The sequence below is a fragment of the Chiloscyllium plagiosum genome, unplaced genomic scaffold, assembly GCF_037043375.1.
Source record: "Chiloscyllium plagiosum isolate Xiang-an unplaced genomic scaffold, Cpla_swu_hap1 HiC_scaffold_12, whole genome shotgun sequence".
Taxonomy (NCBI): Eukaryota; Metazoa; Chordata; class Chondrichthyes; order Orectolobiformes; family Hemiscylliidae; genus Chiloscyllium; species Chiloscyllium plagiosum.
The window spans coordinates 48,623,755-48,644,278 of NW_028270150.1; the positions used below are offsets into that span (position 1 = coordinate 48,623,755).

At 41.1% G+C, this 20,524-nt stretch overlaps 1 protein-coding gene and 1 long non-coding RNA gene across 6 annotated transcripts in view; one reads left to right on the plus strand and one right to left on the minus strand.

Annotated features, from left to right (window-relative positions):
• Window positions 1–10,067, minus strand: part of trim45 (tripartite motif containing 45) — a 29,552-nt gene extending 19,485 nt beyond the window's left edge. For all 5 annotated transcript variants that reach the window (XR_015758854.1, XM_043700929.2, XM_043700931.2 and 2 more), the window contains exons 1-2: window positions 9,024–10,067; window positions 4,215–4,951 (exon numbers count right to left, since the gene is read on the minus strand). Coding sequence is in view for 4 of the 5 variants with exons in the window: in XM_043700929.2 (XP_043556864.2) it covers window positions 4,215–4,951; window positions 9,024–9,463 (1,177 nt within the window). In the remaining variant the exon portion in view is untranslated. The remainder of the gene's footprint in view (window positions 1–4,214; window positions 4,952–9,023) is intronic.
• Window positions 646–15,664, plus strand: LOC122555194 (uncharacterized). The gene is made up of 4 exons (XR_015758856.1): window positions 646–1,138; window positions 6,029–6,102; window positions 6,274–6,387; window positions 13,345–15,664. It is a non-coding gene; the product is annotated as an uncharacterized LOC122555194 (long non-coding RNA).
• Window positions 15,665–20,524: the final 4,860 nt, after the last annotated feature.

Here is a 20,524-nt window from a genome sequence, read left to right on the forward strand (position 1 = left end):
GGAGGAGGTGTAAACAATGGGTGGAGATCAAGCCCAGTGAGAGAAATAACAACAACAGTTGAGCAGACGCAGGACTGGGTATCGTCAGTCTGGGAGAATCACTATTCATTAACGAGGACTATTGACCCTATCCTAAGAGTCTAATATTTGGTATTACCTTTTTATGTGCCACTTTATTGAATGATGTTTGAAATTCCAAGCACAATACATTCACTGGTTTCCCCTTTAGCAACTTGTTAGTTACAATCTTTAAAAAGTTGATTGAAAATGCCCATGATTTTTTTATTACCCTGGTTATGTCTCCCTCTAATTTCCTGATTTATATTCCATTTGGCAGCATACATGGAGGCTATAAAGTGCTCCCATTAGGGATATTTGCCTCTTGTTGCTTCTAAGCTATACACAAAGTAATCTACTCCTTGATATGCTGGGCAGTTATTCCTTGTCTCTATTGAATATATTCCATAATTTATTATTTGTTCTAACCCCTTCTCCTTTTCCATTCTACCCATCACTTCTAAACCTTGGATTATTTATTTCCCAAACTTAGCCACTCTGCAACCATGTTCTGGATTTAATGTTTCCCCCACCAATGGGTTTGAAGGTCGTAGAAAGAGATGTTAAATCCAGTTAAGTTAGCATGGCCATAGCCTATCTGTGGGCCCTACACCCTCTACATCATACCAGCTACAAAGGTGATACTGGGGCAGATAACGGAAACTGCAATGAGAAAGAGCTGTTTTTAAAAACATGATTTACCAGGATGGCTGCAGAAGTTCACAACAAGGAATTTAATACCTGTTGTGAACTCTGTTTTTGTGGCTTTGGATTCCTGCAATGTCCAGACAATCAGAAACCAAGGGGTTGTTTACAAGTGAAGCTGATTGTAGTTTTCAGCTAACTAACAGTCAATAAATCAGTTCAAACCCTGAAGGAAACCAATTACTTTTTTTACAGCAGTTGCTATATCTTGTGACTTTTGAAATGATACATCAGAGACATTTTCCAACTGAATCAGTTACTCTGTATTTCTTAAAATCGACCAGCAGAAGTAATCCAGGGAAAGATAACTGACTAACACAGGAATCTGGCCAGCTGAAGGTCTACCTCAAAATAAGAAAGGAAATTGCTGGAAAAGGTAAGCAGGTCTGGCAGCAGCTATGGAGAGAAATCAGAGGTAAAATTTCAGTCTAGTTGTCCTTCCTCAGAACTGCGAAACTTTTACAGCAATTTCGGTTTTTGTTTTTGCTTTCTCGCATCCGCAGGTCTTTTGGTTTTTATTATGGAATTACCTCAACATTAGAACCAGGAAACAAAGACCACTCAATTGACTTTGCAGTTTTTTCTATCTCTGATAATAATCTATTTTTCCTATTTATTTGTACAGGTGTGTATAAAGGGGAGTTTATAAGGGAATTAGAGTTTTAGTTATATGTAAATAGTTCATATCCATGCAGCTTAAGTTGAATTACTTGGAATAAATAATAATTCTTGGTTGGTATAGAAACCTGGTCCATACTTTCTATCAACCTTGGTCTGAAAGTCAGATGAAGTGAGGTACAGTAAGTACCTTAAAAAAACTTTCACATTTGGTACAATTCTCAGAATATTAGGGTTCAATATACAGCACACTACCCCAACGGGTGGCAACATCTGTTATACACTGCCCTCCACTGGTGCAATTGCAATCGAAACTTTGCTTGCTTTCACTTTGCTATATTTGCTTTCTCTCTTTTTTAAACCCTTTGAGATGGCAGTTTCCCATGATTCTGAAGCTCACACCTCCATTAAACACATCTTTTGTTTCTTTACTTGTCATGTTAAAACCTCCCTTTTGCCTTGCACCATCAAGACTTTTGCCATTTAATTTCTCCTGCCTTCGACCCTATCGCTGACCTGCCCTTTTGTTCTTTTCTTTAAAATAAGCCCTATCCACTCTTCAACTGCTTAAAATATTCACATTTCTCACTTGCCCAGTTATAATGGAAGATTGTGACCTGAAATATTAATCTTGGACTGAATTTTCTGTAACCGTGGTGATAGTGGTAAGAATAAATGAGGGCCCCCGACCCCAAACCCATCAAGATGAACCAAAAGGCCCACCAGTCAGGCTTGGAGAAATCACTCGGTGGGCTTTCGGCCAGGATCACCACCTGGGACTGTGATGCCCCGCCTGCTTGGAGCTGCCAGTCAGAGGCCAAAAGTCAAAGGGTTGGAAGCAAAGGCAGGGGGTTGGCTTGCCACTTACTAATCTGGCTGCAAGGGTTTTGACCCATTGAGGAGGCGGCCAGTGTTTTTGCCACCTAGGAACGGAGTTAATGGTGGCAGTGACATGAAGAGGTCAAGGGTCCTGGCTGTTGGCGTGCTGGGAAGCTGGTGAGGATCTCCCCCGATGCCAACTTGCCCAATCAAATTCCCACCCAATACTTTCCCTGCTGCTTTTCAGGGAGGTGAAGATTCCAGTCTTTATTTCTCCCTCCACCGAGGCTCCTGAACTGCTGATTATTTACTGAACTTTCTGTTCTTATCACTGACAGCAACGAATGGATTTCCACGTTATTCTGCACACATGGGAACTCCTAAAACTGCTGTCGGTTTCTGTAGAACACTGACAGTCTCACCACTGTTACCAAAGCAAAGTTCATGTGAAAAGAGTTTTTTTTAAGTTTCTACAGCCTCAGTTATGAGCTTTCTGATTAATTCAATGTTGACCCTGTTGAATATTCTGACTGAATAGAGTGATGATTTGTTCTTGCTACTGATAAAACATGATGAATGTAAGTGTCCAAGGGATTCCGACAAAGTGATAACAGTGGATGCAAAATTGTCTGAGGCAGGAAACAGAGGGTGATGGTAGAGGAATAAATCTGTGATTAGAAGTCTATTTCCAGTCAATAGTGGGGCCCTTGCTGTGGAGATGCATGTTAATGATTTGGCTCAAATATAGGTGGTATGATCAGAGGTTTGTGGATGACACAGAAACTGGTAGGGTGGTAAAAAAAGTGAGGAGAATAGCCATAAACTATAGGAGGACACCAATGGACTGGTCAGGTAGTCATGCAGCAATGGCAAAAGGAATGCAGCCTGGAATTCAGCTGGTTAATGCATTTAGTGAGGGCTAACAATGCAAAGCACACACATTAAATGCTGGGACCTGAGCACATACTGAAATCAGAGAGACCTCAGTGTGCATGCTCACAGATTCCCTGAAAGATGCAAGGCTTGTGATAAAGTGATTAAGAAGGCATATAAGATACTTGCCTTTATTAGCGAGGTACAGAATACAAAAGCAGGGAGGTCATGCTGAAATAACTCCGTTGTATAAAACACTGGTTAGGTCACAACCAGAGTATCACAGGCAGTTCTGGTCACTAGAAAGGATGCAAAGGAGATTTATCAGGAGGAAACTTAGCGGAGCCATGAGGAAAAATTAGAAAGGCTAGAACTGTTCTTTTTGAAGTAGTAAAGATTGAGAGGGGACTACGTAGAGGTGTACAAGGTTTTGAGGGGCATAAATGGATGGATATAAAGGCACTTCTTTTCATTAGAAAATAGGTCAATATCCAGGGGCCATAAATCTAAGGTAAAAGATAGGAGACTAAGAAGAGAGAGTCAAGGATAATGCTTTTCACACAAAGGAAGGCAGGAATCTGGAACTTAGGGCCTGAAAGGCTGGTTGAGTCAGAAATACTTGTCATATTTAATTTGTAGTTCCATATTTACTTGTATTGCGATAGATTCAAGGCTTATAGACCAAGAGATGGAATGTGAGATTAGTGTAATCAGATCTTTGTTGGTGGGGGAAGACATTACGGGCAAAATGGCTTGCTTCTGTGCTGTAAATGCCCAAGTCTACAAGATATTCTTTTTTCACCCATTCGTTATAGTGCTAAGCAAACCTGGAAAACAGACGTGGCCTTGACTTACCTTCATAACACGTCCAGCATGTTACCACCCTGGAACCAACAGCATTACCTACTTTCTTTATCACAGGCTTTCTCAATGCTTTATTTGCTAGACATCCGAATGGATGGTCCTTATTTCATATTTAGCACTTCCACCATTCCACTTGGCCACAACCTCACACTGAAGTTTGTAACGTGATCCCCAATTCTCACACTGCACCCAAATCCATTTGAAGAGGAAGAATATTTCAAACACTTTTAAAAGGAATTCCACACTTGAAAAGTTGTGATCATCTTTCTCTCGCTTACCTTCACCCTGAAGGAGACACTTGCTGGGATCAAGTGTCTTTGTGACAATGATTCCGAATACCTCAAATCCGTCACACTGTCCCGCTTTCTCCTGTTGCTGGAATTGTATTCCATCATCCTCTCTGGGGTGAGTGCTGTAACTTGTCTTATTCAGCAGCTTCAAACGGTTGACTACCACAGGTTTGGTCAGGAGGATTTCCACAGGAGAGCCACTGGTGAGCAAGTGCTCAGTGAAATCCACTCCAGTCTTCATATCTGCCAGGATCTGTTGTAACTGGATCTGCTGAAGATTCAGGGAGTTCTCCTTCTGGATCCTCAGCTCTTCCAGTTCTTTCAAAAGCCTGCTCCGATGTTTCTCCATTGCCCTGATATAATCCTCTGTAAACTGATTAATTTCTTCAGTTACAGTTCTCAGTCGCTTTTGCACCAGCTGCCTCGTATCTGCAATCCTTTGCAAAGTCTCCTGCAATCCAGCAATATGTGGTTGTGTTTGCTTCAGAAGTTGCCTGATGAAGCCACCATGTTTGTTAATGACACTCATGACAAAATCACAGTTATGATCACGGTGATCCACCACACAACAATCCCTGCATACCAAACGATCACATGTCTCACAAAACAGCCTCAGCTCCTCTGCAGGATGAGCAGAGCACATGATGGACTTATTGACTCTCTCATTTCCACCTTGTAGGTCCGTTAGCGCCACTGTATTGTGAGAAGCAGTCATCTTCTGCCTCCTGCAGGGGGTGAAGGGATTTGTTTTAGAGCTTTAACAATATGATGACCAGAATGTTTTTATATTTTTAATTACATACATTTATTTCTAAAATGATCATGACTCACATCATAATGCTCAACAAAGATATATTTTGCTGAGAAAGAAAGACTCAGCCAGAAGAATAAACCATAGTGGCTGATTAACGAAGTTATGGATGGCATTAAATGGAAAACAAAAGTGTAAAATACTGTGGAAATTAAACATGATTTGGAGATGCCGGTGTTGTATACAAAGTTAAAAATCACACAACACCAAGTTATAGTCCAACAGGTTTAATTGGAAGCACTAGCTTTCAGAGCGCTGTTCCTTCATCAGGTGGTTGTGGAGTATAAGATTGTGAGACACAGAATTTATAGCAAAGGTTTACAGTGTGATGTAACTGAAATTATACACTGAAAAAGACCTGGATTGTTTGTTAAGGTTCTCATCTGTTAGAATGACCATGTTAATTTCAGAAATTAGAAGTTGGCAAGAAGTTAGGAAAAGTTTTGAAACAAACCAAGGGAGATTGAAAAACAAATTGAAAAATAGATAATGAAACTAAATGCAAAATACATCAATACAAAAGGCAGTGAGCTTCCATAAGTATATAAAACAAAAGTGAATAGCTTAAGTAAATATTGATATATTATAATGTTAGCAATGGAAAACTAGTAAATGGATGAGACTTGGAACGAATATGTTGATTCTAAATTAGAGTCATAGAGTCGTACAGCATAGAAACAGACCCTTCGGTCCAACTCGCCCATGCCGACCAGATATCCCAACCCAATCTAGTGCCACCTGCCAGCACCCAGTCCATTGTCTATCAAAGACAGCTAACAGGTGAATGACTAATTTTCACTCATTAATTTACGGCTTTTCTACTACATTAACATTCATTCTGTTTGCAAAGTAGGGGAAGCTGCTGGTGAAATTCAATTAAACATATTATCAAAACAAAATTACACACGTTCAAGCAGTATAACAGTGAATTAAAAACAGTGAATCAAGTATTGTCCTTTTTGAATCTTTAAGTTTTGACTGTCTCTTGCAGGTGGACACAGTGGTATCAGACTATGCTTCAATGTTCTTACATCAACAGCAAAGGAATCAGACTTGTCAGTACAGGTATAGTATAGGATAATAGTGTTGCATTGCAAAACTTCATATTCTTCAATTATAGGTGTCTGATATAATTTTTCTAAATTTGAGCAGTTTGAAAACCCAGAGAGAAATGCAAGCAAGATTAGATTTCAATTACATTTTCTGCCATCACCGCTCCTACCTTTCCACCCACAGAATGAAAATGGAACACAAGGCTCACTTTTCCAGCCCCCTTCAGTTCTACTGAAGAGTAGAATGGGATTTAAAAGGTTGTCTCTGTATCTCCCTCCACATATACTGCCAGACCTGGTGAGTTTCTTCAGCAGTTTTTTTTTGTAAAATCTCAAATTCTTGTGAGAAAACAATAATAACCATCTCTATAGTAGAAGAAAACCAGGAGGCAAAAAGGAGGGAGGATTACAGACAATCACTTGAGAAACAGTAATTGACAAACTCATGAGACTAACAGCTGACAGACAAAGTTCCTGCAGAGATAAGAGATGCATTGATTGTAATCTTCCAAAATTCCCTAAATTCTGAAAAGTTCCCAGGTGATTGAAAAATGACAAATGTAAAACTCCTATCCAGAAGAGGAGGGAGCAGAAAGCTGGAAAACATAGTCTAGTTAGTTAAGTGGGATAAATTTAGCAAAAGTCTTTTGTGGGAGAAATAAAAAATTATCCACGCTGGTAGGAAGAAGAGCAGCATATTATTTTAAAGCGGAAAGCTGGAAGAATGTTGCAGTACAGAGAGATCTGGGTGTCACCATATGTTACAGCAAATAATTAGAATAGGAAATGGAACAATGACTATTATTGCAAATGGGCTGTAATATGTAAGTAGGTACGTATCGCTCCAACACATTAGGGCACTGGTGAGACCACCCTACGGTACTGTGTACAGTTTTGAACTTCTCATTAAAGAGATATAGATTTCATTGGAGGCAGTTCACAGAAGGCTCATTGGGTTGATTCCTGGGACAAAGACCTTTTTAATTATTCACTCCTGGGATGTGGACAACACTATTCAAATCAATGTCAGAGAAGCACTTGCAATGGTTTATCTTCCCAGTCCCACACTCTAGACCTGGCCCCTTCCTATTCTTTTCTACAGGCTATCAGTGAGGTACATCATCCAAACAGCGAGACTCAGCTTTACCACACTACAACTTCTCGTGACCTCTCCAGCATTAGACTGTCTGTTCTCCTTCTGAATATTATAAAGACCAAAACCATTGCATTCATTCCCTGTCAATAACTCTACCACCCAGCACCATCCAAGTGTATAATATTAAACCAGATGTACATAACCTCATGTCACACCTGACGCCAAGATCAGCTCCAATCCATGCATTCACAGCATCATTCAGACTGTAACATCATCTGACCCTCACCACTGTTTCAGCTCAAATGATGCAAAGACTTCATCTACCTGCTTTGTTACCCTGAGATGTCACTATTTGAACTCAGCCCTAACAAGCCTCCCATTCATGTTCAATCTGGTGATTTTTGGACTATTTTGGTTTGGGGTTAAACAACACTTCTATTTTGCAATACATATTCTCACTTTCAAATCACTCCAAAGTCTCATCTCTCCTTATCTCCCCCAGCCACCCAACCCTCTGAGATATTTATTCTCACATATAGCCTCACCCCTGCCTATCCCTGTAAGCTCTTCCAGTCCCACCTTCCTGCTGTCCTCTAATTCTAGTTTCTTGCTTTCAGCATTTCCAGTCCTAACTGTTCCATCATGGTGACTGTGCCTTCAGCTATCTGGGCCCGAAACTCTGGATTTAAATCTCTACCTTGATATCATAATTTAAAAGACTCTTCAAAATCTACTTTGATGCATTTTGCATCATTTGCCTTATTATTTGCTTGTCTGGCTAAGTATTAAACTTAAAAATGTGCTGCTGGAAAAGCGCAAGTCAGGCAGCATCAAAGGAGCAGGAGAATCGACGTTTCGGGCAGAAGTCCTTCTTCAGCCCTGCTTCCTGAAGAAGGGCTTATGCCCGAAACATCGATTCTCCTCCTCCTTTGATGCTGCCTGACCTGCTGCACTTTTCCAGCAGCACATTTTTAAGCTCTGATTTCCAGCATCTGCAGTCCTCACTTTCTCCTAAGTATTAAACTTCCCCAGCGAAATGTCTTTGGGCATTTTGCTTTATTTACATAAAATAAAAAGAAAGAACTGTGGATGCTAGAAATCTGATACAAGAACAGGAATTGCTGGAGAAACTCAGCAGGTCTGGCAGCATCTGTGGGAAGAAAGCAGAGTTAACGTTTCAAGTCTGGTGATTCAAAATGTTAACTCTGCTTTCTTCCCACAGATGCTGCCAGATCTGCTGAGTTTCTTCAGCAATTTCTGTTTTTGCTATATTTATAGGTGTCATGTAAGTGCAAGTTGTTCTTATAGCAAATGAGATTTTTTTCTCGTTATAGAGTCACATGGTATGGAAACAAACCCTTCAGTCCAACTTGTCCATGCTAACCAGACATTCCAATCTGACCTATTTGGCAGCATTTGGCCCAAATCTCTCTAAACTCTTCCTATGTATTTACCCATCCTCAGATGCTTTTAAACATTGTAGAATCACAGAATCCCTACAGCGTGGAAGCAGACCATTTGGCCCATCAAGTCCACACTGACCTTCCAAAGAGCATCCCACACAGACCCATGCCTCATAGCCTGTCCCCGTAATCCTGCACTTCCCATGGCTAACCCACCTAGCCTGCACATCCCTGGACATCATGGGTAATTAACCATGACCAATCCAACTAACCTGCACATCTTTGGCCTGAGGGAGGAAACCAGAGTACCTGGAGGAAATCCATGCGGATACAGGAAAATGTGTAAACTCCACAAAAACAGTTGCCCAGGGATGGAATCGAATTAAACAAAACTTTAACAGAAACCGATAACATCCCCAAAGAGCTGGGTTTTACCTGTGTGCTTTAGAGCAGAAGTCACAGAGATTTGTTGAGCAGATGTGACACCTTGTTTCAGCATTCCCATCGTTACAAAGATCACAGACTAGCCAGTAGTCAGGTCTCCTCAGACTTTCCAGGAAAACTTCATTCTGAATGAGATGGTTGCTGGTCAGTTCTCGCAGACCAGCAGCAGGTACATTCACTTCACAGTCACAGACTGGACACAGGATACAGGTCCTAGGCTCGGCGCAGTCGAGTGACCAGGACTCATCCTCCCTCTGAGTCCTGGCAATGGACAGCTGCTCTAAGCCACTCACACAGTCCAGGCAGAACGTATGAAGACAAGGCAAGATCCTTGGATCAGTGTACAGGTTTTTACAAATCGAACACTTCGTCCTGCAGCTCCTTGGAGATGCTGAACTTGGTACAAAGGTATTTTCCTGACTCTCCGACATTTTTGGATAATATGCACACAACTAAATCTAATTCAAATTCCTAAGTGCTATGTATATTCAACATCTCAAAACCAAAACAAAAACTTAAGTATTCTAGTTGGTTAAGTAAGATCTGAAATGTTAATTATTTCTGCTTTTTAACTTAAGCTGCCCATTGATGAATATTGTGGGCTCGAAAACATGTATTAAATATTCCAAAAAAAATCCCAGTCCATTCACAGGAAGGTGGCTAAAAATTCAAGACATGTTTCCAGCCGCAGAACCGTATTTTTAACTTGAATATAGCGTTAGGCTTTGTTGTCAAATGTTTAAAATCGATATCTTTCGAAAAACTTTGCCATCGATCATTAAATTGCGACAGTGATTGACATTATAGTGCGGACCACCATATAACATGAAACAGCCGATTTCCCGTCAGCTAAATATAAATTAACCTGGTCTCGACTCGTAACGCAATCCCTGCTATTCACTCAACCAGAACCACCAACTCCCTTCAACTTTCCATAACCCCCCCTTTCGGTTTTCTCCATTGTTTAAAATCCGCACAAAGAACACCGCTGGTCCAGAATAAAGTTTCGAACAAAAACTTCCAAACTATTCACTCTAACTCCTCACCACCCTAACTTCCTTTGTGATTGACAGCTGAGCAAGCCAACCAGCAGTTCCCACCCTCAGGTCGATCCCAGGAAGTGCATTTTCGATGATCAATGCTCCAAGAGTTTTCCAAGAGGCGTTTCAGGCAGAAGTATCTGCAAGGTGCTGCCAGTGCAGGATCGGAGGGCAAGTGATAAGAAGTCTACCCTTTTTATGTCGTCTCATGCGCGTTCACGAGTCTGCCAAACTTGCACAAAATGTCGCAATTATTTAGGAATATCTGTACAGCGAACAGAAAAATCAACATATCAGTAAGCAGCAGCCTTGTCTCAGCTGGTAGCGCCCACATCGCTGAGGTAGAAGGTTGTGAATTCAAATCGAACTCTAGGAGATCACCTCACGCTGTCACTTCAGCGAGGGAGTTTGAGCTATCCATCTTTCAGATGAGTTGGTAAACCAGGGCCCTATCTACTCTCTTGGGGATGTAAACAATTCCAAATCGCATTCTTGTGACAGTATTGGAAACACTTTCATTTATGTAGCACTTCATTACAAAACACTTCACAGCGTTTTGTAATGAAGTTTTTAGATTGTAATCATGATTTTAATGTAAGAAATTCAGCAACCAGTGTGCTTCCAGCAAAAACCCACAAAACACAATTTGATATTGCTCTAACTGACCAGCCTCTATCTCAGGACCCCTCTCTTAATCTGAACAGAGACAAAAAAAATTGCAGATGCTGGAACTTAAGGTAGACAAGCAGGAGGCTGGGAGAACACAACAAGCCAGGCAGCATCAGGAGGTGTAGAAGTCGACATTTCAGGTGTAACCCTCCTTCAGGACTGGGGGTGGGAGTGGGGAGGAGCTGAAGATAAAAGGGGGAGGTCGGGGCAGGGTAGTCAAGGGGCAATAGGTGAAGACAGGTAGAGGGTACGACCTGGTTGGTCAATGGGAGGAATGAATCTAGTTGGTAGCAGGGAGCAGTGGGGGATGGGGGAGGAGCTGGTAGGGGAGTCAGAGGATAGAAAGAGAGGTTAATTGAAATTAGAGAACTCAATGTTGAGTCCTCTGGGCTGTAGGGTGCCTAGGCAGAAGATAAGGTGTTGTTCCTCCAATAGGCGCTGTGGTTTTGGCAATGGAGGAGGCCAAGGATGGACATGTTGGAAAGGATGTGGGAAGGGGAATTAAAATGGCTGGTGACTGGGAGGCCCAGTTGGCCCCTGTGGACCCGGCTGTGATGCTCGGTGAGCTTTCCCTAAGCTTACCCGGCTGCGATGTTGAGTTTATGTTCGGTCTCCCCGATGTTGAGAAGATCACACTGAGAGGACCTGATGCAGTAAACTAGGTTGGAGGAGAGGCAGGTGAAGCTCTGTCTCAACTGGAAGGACTGTTTGGGGCCGTGGATGGAGGTGAGTGGGTGGTGTACTGGCAGGTTTTGCATTTTTTTCTGGTTGCAGGGGAAGGTACCTGGATGTTCGGTGGCGGAGGTGGCATAAACCAAGGAGTGTCAGAGGGAATGGTCCTTGTGGAATGCAGAGAGGGCTGGGGAGGGGAAGATGTTCTTAGTGTTGGGGGTCTAGTTGGAGTTTGTGGAAGTGTTTGAGAATGACGCGTTGGATGCGTTGCACCCCACTAGTCTCTGCATTCAACACATCTTCCTCAAACATTTCTGCCAACTCCAACTAGACCCCACCACCAAGAACATCTTCCCCTCCCCACCCCTGTCTGCATTCCATAAGGACTGTTCCCTCCGACACTCGTTGGTTCACGCCACCCCTGCCACCGAACATACAGGTACCTTCCCTGCCACTAGAAAAGGTGCAAAACATGCCAGTAGAGCACCCCCTCACTTCCATCCAGGGCCCCAAACAATCCTTCCAAGTGAGACAGGCCAACCTGCCTCTCTTCCACCCTAGTTTACTGCATCAGGTGCTCTCAGTGTGATCTTCTCAACATCGGGGAGACCGAACATAAACTCAACATCGCAGCCGGGTCCACAGGGGCCGATCGGACCTCCAGTCACCACCCATTTCAATTCCCCACCCACTCCCTTTCCGGCATGACCATCCTTGGCCTCCTCCATTGCCAAAACAAATACAACGTCTATTGGAGGAACAACACCTTATCTTCCGCCTGGGAACCCAACAGCCCAGAGGACTCAACAGTGAGTTCTCCAATTTGACATACCTCCCTCTCCATCCCCGACACCCTTCCTAGCCTCTCCCTCTCCTCCCAGCCACCAACTGGATCCATTCCCCTATTGACCAACCAGGTCATACTTTCTGCCTGTCTTCACCTATCCCCACTTCACCACCCTGCCCGCGCTACTCCCTTTATCTGCAGATGCCCCTACAGCCACCCCCAGTCCTGAAGAAGGGTTACATCCGAAACGTCTATTTCTACACCTGCTGATGCTGCCCGGCTTGCTGTGTTTTTCCAGCCTCCTATCTGTCTACTCCTCAGTTAATCTGACTCACTTTGTGCCCAATTCCATGTGCACAGCATCTCAGTAATGCCTTTTCACAGGTTTCCCCTTCAGCCAGAGCTAAAAGGGTCACAGTACTTCTTGTTGTAATAGTTGTTGTGGGGTAATTATTGGCTTGGCCAGTAGGGATTACTCCCTCGCTGTTCTTCGAGATAGCACCATTGGTAGAATCCTCCCAGCCCTGAACAACATGAGCATTGATGAGTCATTTGGGGAAATGGCAGAAATTAGATTCTTGGCATCAATAAAAGAGATTCATCAGTTTTTAATGGCAAGACAAGAATCTTGGTATTAAGCAACTAGAGGGGTTTTTACATCCATGCCATTACTATCTAATTCCACCTCATTGATATGTAGTTTCCTTTAGCCCCAATGAATGGATGGAAACTAGATAGGGACAAGTCCTGACATGAAAGTCAGAGCAGTAATCTGGTGATTCCATCTTGCTGCTTATTCCTCTGGGCCTCCATCTTGGACAGCAATCCCCAACATCTCAGAGCATGGTCAACAACACTCAAGAAGCTTGACACCATCCAGGTCAAAGCAACCTGTTTGATTGGCACCCCATCTCACGGCTGCAATATTCACTCCCTACACAGGAACACACGAAGTCAGCAGTGTGTCCTGCAAAAGACACAGCAACAACTTGCCACAGCTCCTTAGACACCACAATATAAAAAAAAGAAATGCAAGTATTGGAAATCTGAAACAAAAACATAAATTTCTGGAGAAACTGTTCTTCAAAACTGTTCTGAAGAATCATCACTGGATCAATGTGTTTAATCTGTTTTCTCTCCACAGCTACTGCTGGATCTGCAGAGCTTCTCCAGCAATTTCTGTTTTTGTCTTTGGACATCGCCTTCCAAACCAGTGATTTCTACAACCTAGAAGTACAGAGTCAGCAGATACATGGGAATTCCACTGTTTGTAATTCTCCTCCAAAGCCATTCTCTAACGTGACTTTGAACTATGTTGACATTTCTTCATTATTGGCAAAAGAAGGACTGCAGATGCTGGAGATTTGTCGCGAGTGTGATACTGGAAAAGCACAACAGGTCAGGCAGCATCTGAGGTGCAGGAGATCCGATGAAGGGCTTTTGCCCGAAACGTTGATTCTCCTGCTCCTCGGATGCTGCCAGACCTGCTGTGCTTTTCCAGTGCCACACTCTCGATTTCTTCATTATTGTTGATTCAAAATTCTTCAACTATCCCTGACAGCATTATGGGCATATCTGCAACAAATGGACTACAGTCGTTCAAGAATTAAACCCAGCACTACCTTCTCAATGGCAATTTGGGATGCGCAGTAAGGGCTGATCTAGCCAGCTTTGCCCATAGAAACATGAAAGTAAGAGCAGGAGTTGAAAATTTGACCCTTCAAATCTGCTCTGCCATTTCAATATGACCATGGTTAACCATCCAACTCAGTATCCTATTCCTACTTTCTCCTCATGCTGTGTGATCAAATTAGCCCGAAGAACTATATCTAATGTCTTCTTGAAAACATTCAATATTTGGGCCTCAACTGCTTTCTGTGGCAGCGAATTCCACAGGTGCACCACACTCTGCTTGAAGAAATTTTTCCTCATCTTTGCCCTAAGTGACCTATCCTATATCTTTAAAATGTGACCTCTGAATCTGGACTCCCCAGTCACCAGGAACATCCTTCCTGTGTTATCTTGCCTTGGCCTGTTCATAATTTATAGGTTTCTTCTTAACACCAGTGAATATAGACCTTAACCAATCCTGTCTTGCTTCAGCCCTGCCATCATAGAAATCAATCTGGTACAGTTTTATTGCACTTCGTCCTTAGTTAGAACATCCTTCCTCAGATAAGGAGACCAAAACTCCAGGTACGGTGTCACCAAGCCCCTGTGCAATTGCAGCAAACATCCCTAGTCCTATACTTGAATCCTCTCACTATGAAGGCCAACATACCAATTGCCCTCTTTAGAACCTGCATGCCTACTTTCAATGGCTCATGTACAAGAACACCCTGGTCTTGTTGCATCCCCTTTCCCAATTTATTGCATTTAGATAAAATTACTTACTTAAATTAAAGAGAAGTAAAATTGGACAGTACATTCCATTCTGGTCCTCCCTGCATATGTTCAGTTACAAATGAAAATCCATTCACTGCTGACCAGGTTTCTATCATCTGCATGTAAATTTTACTGAATTGATACAAATTCAGTTGGGGACAGTTATTTTAAAAACCAAAAACTCGTTAAGACACTAAATGCATATGGTTTATGTGAACAAATATTTTCTAGGTGTCATGTTGTCTCTTTGATTATTTGTTATATGTTTCACCTTGATGGCAGCTTGAAAACCATAGCATGGATCCTGTCTGCCTGCAACTCTTCACTTTGTTACATGCCACAATCACCAGAGTTGACTCAGAAAGTTCACAAGTTTCAAATGCTAAGGCCATTTATCAGATAGTTTCTTACTCCTGCTAAGTACATGCAACGCCTGCACACTTTTAAGTGGTTAGGTCTACATCAACCACAAAGCTAATCAGAATGTTTTTTGACTGTGCTTTTCAGTGCTGTATCAGAAAAATATACAACTGCAGTCCACAGACCAGGCACTTCTATTTGTGTTAAACTTTCTGTTCTTTGAACTTTTTTCAGTATGGACTTTGCATGCTTGAGGTGCAGGCACATTTTTAACCAAAGTGCACCTTTTAGGCGTACAAGGGATTTACACATAAACAGAATAGATAAAGATACTAAATACACACAATATGATGTCCTTATTAACAATAGTGTGCCCCTTCCTTCCAATCCACAACCATGCCCCCACCCTACCCAATTTCCAAATGGCAGATAACATTGTTATAGACTTACTGACAAAATTACCATGGTTAAACTGCGCAGCAAGACTTCCTCTTCACAACAGTGAATATTAGGAAGAAAAAGTGTAAGTAATTGATTTTCAGTATTTTATTGGAAAATCCAAGAAAGACAAGAATATTATGTTTTTGTTATATATAGAAAGAATTTTACCATTGGAATAGGGGGTATGTTTTAGCCTTGTAAATGCTGAAAACTGACATGGATGTAAATCTCTGATAAGCTAAATGGAATAAAGGCTTAAAAATATTCTTAAAATTCCCTGTTTAGTTTTCTGATAATTCATTGCATCTTCTAAAGATTACTTAATTTCATTATGATGAGAAACTGAAACAGGAACCTTCATCCAAGTTGCATCGATGCCTTTGAATTAATTCGGATACAAAAATTTGGGCATTAATGTGGAAATGGTGTGCAATAAAATTTATAACCCAACCTTACACAGTTTGTTAAATTACTAGTGCGCCCTTTCAGGATTTATTAATCAAATGAACTTGCATATATTAGAGATTAGATTACATTACATTACAGTGTGGAAACAGGCCCTTCGGCCCAACAAGTCCACACCGACCCGCCGAAGCGCAACCCACCCATACCCCTTACCTAACACTATGGGCAATTTAGCATGGCCAATTCACCTGACCTGCACATCTTTGGATTGTGGGAGGAAACCGGAGCACCCGGAGGAAACCTACGTAGACACGGGGAGAACATGCAAACTCCACACAGTCAGTCGTCTGAGGCGGGAATTGAACCCGGGTCTCTGGCGCTGCGAGGCAGCAGTGCTAACCACTGTACCACCGTGCCGCCCACTATACTCACCTTATGTCTGCGTATGTTAGATAATAAAGTAAACGTACTTGTGTTAATGTTAACCAACCTACCAATAAATCAATATTAGGGATTTTTTCGCTATGAAATTAATGATCATAGTACCAACACCAATACTTTTTGCAAAGTTCAGAAATCAACCTCTCCACATAATTAAACTTAAAAGTTTGGATGTTGCTGTCTATGATAATCTGTATCCCTGTAAAGTTTGCAAAAACAATTTCTAACTGACTGGATTTGGAGGTGCCAGTGTTGGACTGGGGTGGACAAAGTTAAAAATCAGGTGATTGTCCTGATGAAGAGGCAGTGCCCCGAAAGCTAGTGCTTCCAAATAAACCTTTTGGACTATAACCTGGTGTTGTATGATTTTTAACTAATTGGACTCATAATTAAATGTATTGAGTAAGGTGATGATGTGGAGGTGCTGGTGTTGGACTGGTTTGGACAAGGTCAAAAATCTCAAGATACCAGGTTATAGTTCAACAGGTTTATATGAAAATGCATGTTTTCAGAGCCCCGCTCCTTTTTCAGGTGTTAGTGAGACCAAGAGGACCTTTGATGCAGATTTTATAAGTAAATGATCAAAGATAAGTAAAAGATCATCATACAACTGATGCTAATAAGTTGACCACACTTAAGATGACTGTTAAACAGTCTGACTTCAGGTTAAGACCCAGACAGACTCTAAACAAGACCTCACGCCTAAATGCATTGCCTGACCTGAGATGTCACCTCTTTTATGCTGATGAAACCTTAAGTTATCTCAGGACAGTGACTTTAAAGAAATTTTGGGATTTGCATGTTAATCAATCAAAACCTGCATCCTCATTCTTTAGATTAGATTAGATTAGATTACAGTGTGGAAACAGGCCCTTCGGCCCAACAAGTCCACACCACCCCGCCGAAGCGAAACCCACCCATACCCCTACATTTACCCCTTACCTGACACTACAGGTAATTTAGTATGGCCAATTCACCTGACCCTGCACATCTTTGGATTGTGGGAGGAAACCGGAGCACCCGGAGGAAACCCACGCAGACACGGGGAGAACGTGCAAACTCCACACAGTCAGTCGCCTGAGGCGGGAATTGAACCCGGGTCTCTGGCGCTGTGAGGCAGCAGTGCTAACCACTGTACCACCGTGCCGCCCACCTAACTGATTAAAGATTTAACAGCCATGTTTAGTGTGCTCAACATTAAAATAGAGCTCATCCATTCCAATCCAAGTATCCTTTTAATGACATAGTAAGTTTTAATTACTTCCAAACAAAATTCCTAACCCTGAAAATTCAACCTTCCAAGAATGTGGAGCTATTCCTTTAGCTTAAAATTTTTATTTGAGATTTAAATATTTTGCTGAATATTGCATTTTATCTCTTAATCTAATTTCATTGTAACCATCTGATATTATTTTCTGTATGTAATTTTAAAAGTAAGTTAAACATCCTAATTGATATTTCCTTGTTTAGATTCTTAACTTCAGTAAGTTTCTTCAGCTGTGGTTGTTCCTTTTTAACAAGACTCTTGCCATCTATTAGTTTATTGCAGATGGTTGTACAAGAGAAATAAATAAGTCAGGAATAAGAATGCACTCCAGCCCCTCCCTCCAGCAGCACATCACCCACCATACATGAACCAAATGTTTGTTGAAGGGTTTCAAACCTAAAGTTGAGTCAGCTTGATTTGTTAAGGATAAATTGTGTATGATTACTTTGATGGAGTTTCATCTGATGAGGCAATAAAGAAAACTGATGATAGCATTGCAATGGATGTTGTGTATATGGATTTCCAGAAAGTTTTTGATAAAGTATAAAGCATGAGAATTTCTAGAAGCGTGGCATTCCAATGGAACTCTATCAACAAACACATCAAGTAAGACCCCCTCTACCACCCCCCTGAGAAAAGGAACAGGAAGCAACTTCACCACAGGAAATAACATCACCTAACAGCCACAGACAGACATGTCACACATCACATATGTGCCCTTCTGTGAGTAAATATAGATTATCTTCACGATGTTAATTTAGCAATGTCAGCTGGCACACTAAAAGTGAACAGGTGAAAAATAAGATGTTGTTTCATTGAGGTCCGCTGTCCAATGTTACGGTCAAACACAATGTCTTAAGCATTGATTATATCTGCAACTAAAACAAGAGCCCACCTGTCCTGTGTTAGACTCCCCAGTACAAAGAAGAATTCTCAACACTAAACTAATCTAGGCAGGAAAATTGCAATTGACAGTTAATCACATGTGCAGGTTTTAATTGTCTCTTTCCCGCCATGTTCAATAAAGTCCAGCAAGATTTACTTATTATGGCATTAGGTTCTTTACAAATAGAATTAATATCATCTCACCTACTGTTGCAGGGCTATGTAAAAAGTCTAGAGAATGGGGTCAGGGTGTGTTGCTATTGCAGAGAGTCAGCTTAAACAGCTTGGGCTGAACAGCCTCCTTATGTGTTGTAACTGTTCTGTGATATAGATTCAATAATAGTAGAATTGGGTGAGTATTTGAGGGAGAAACACATTCAGGGAAAGTGGCAAATAGTTGGCTTGCTCTTTGAAAGATTTGGCACTCAATGGACTGAATAATTTACTTTTTGGTTGTTCCAATCTATGAAAAAGAGAAATGGAAATAGGCTTGCACAAATGTTTTTTGATATTGAGTTGCTCTGTGTGCTAGGTGCTGGACTTAATATTTCATTCCATATTTAATAGAAGATGTTTAGTAGCGCTGTTCAGATGGTCTCAAAACTGGACTATCCAAAACTAAAACAGGTCAATGCTTCAAGCAAAAGAATCAAGAATAGTTATGTATTTAATCTGATGTGCACTGGCCACTGGCAGCAGTAAGGAACAGATTAGCAATTACCTTTAATATCTCCATGATAATTAAGCAGCAATGATGGTTATGTAGTTTTTTTCAAAATGTAATTTGGACAAAAATGGCTAAAAGAAAATGATATGGAATGGAATTAGCAAAATTTGATATTGGTTAATATTTGAAATGAAAATTATTGCAATACTAGTCATTACTATAAATCAAGAGCACAACAATCCTACTGTTGAACCTTAAGGAACTGCATATCTCCATCCAGTATGTTAAAAAAAAAGTTTATCACATTCTGTTCCATATCCTGTGCTTTTATCTTACATGTTTCAATTTTGCTAATATGTCAAGTATTATACTTTTGGATGTAGGTTTGCTCGCTGAGCTGAAAGGTTCAATTCCAGGCATTTCGTTACCTTACTAGATAACATCTTCAGTGGACTTCATGTGAAGCAATGCTGAAAATTCCTGCTTTCTATTTATATCTTTGGGTTTGTTTGGGTTGGTGATGTCATTTCCTGTGGTGATGTTATTTCCTGTGGTGAAGTTGCTTCCTGTTCCTTTTCTCAGGGGGGTGGTAGAGGGGGTCTTACTTGATGTGTTTGTTGATAGAGTTCCATTGGAATGCCACGCTTCTAGAAATTCTCATGCTTTATACTTTATCAAAAACTTTCTGGAAATCCATATACACAACATCCATTGCAATGCTATCATCAGTTTTCTTTATTGCCTCATCAGATGAAACTCCATCAAAGTAATCATACACAATTTATCCTTAACAAATCAAGCTGACTCAACTTTATTAGTCCAAGTAACTGTTAATTTTCTTGCAGACTATATTTATCAAAAGGTTCCCCTCACTTATACTAAACTGACTTGGTCATGATCGCTAAGGTTATTTTTTTCACAATTCTTGAACAAAAGTGTAACATTTGTAATTTTCTAGTCCTTTGGCACCAGTGTGGTAGATAAATAGGTGAGAAGACTTTGCCCAAAAGCTTCATAATTTCTACCCTTCTATCTGCCAGTATTATAAATTACTTCAGTTTGGGATCGGATAAGTTACCCAGGTTAAGCACTGCAAATATTTCTAGTACTTATGCTTTTTTAATCTTAACATTATCCTAACATTTCATTCACCTTCATTGGCAAAGTCATCTTCTATTACCAATAAGCATGAATAGATCTCAAGCATTTTTTTGGCCTGCACCAATTGTTTCCATTTTAGGCATGCAACGTAGATTGTAAAGACCATATCTTTTTATGTTTCTGTATTTTTGACATTGGACTGGAAGGTTCAAAAGCTAAGGATTTTCAAAGGATTGCTGCACATTTTAAAAGCAAGTAATCTGACACTCATTGTCAATGCTGTTTAAAGAGCTGTTGGTTCAAACTGTGGGGGCTGGTTAAGTTACAGAAAAGCTAGAGAGCCAATGTGTGACAAATGGAGATTTGGCCAGA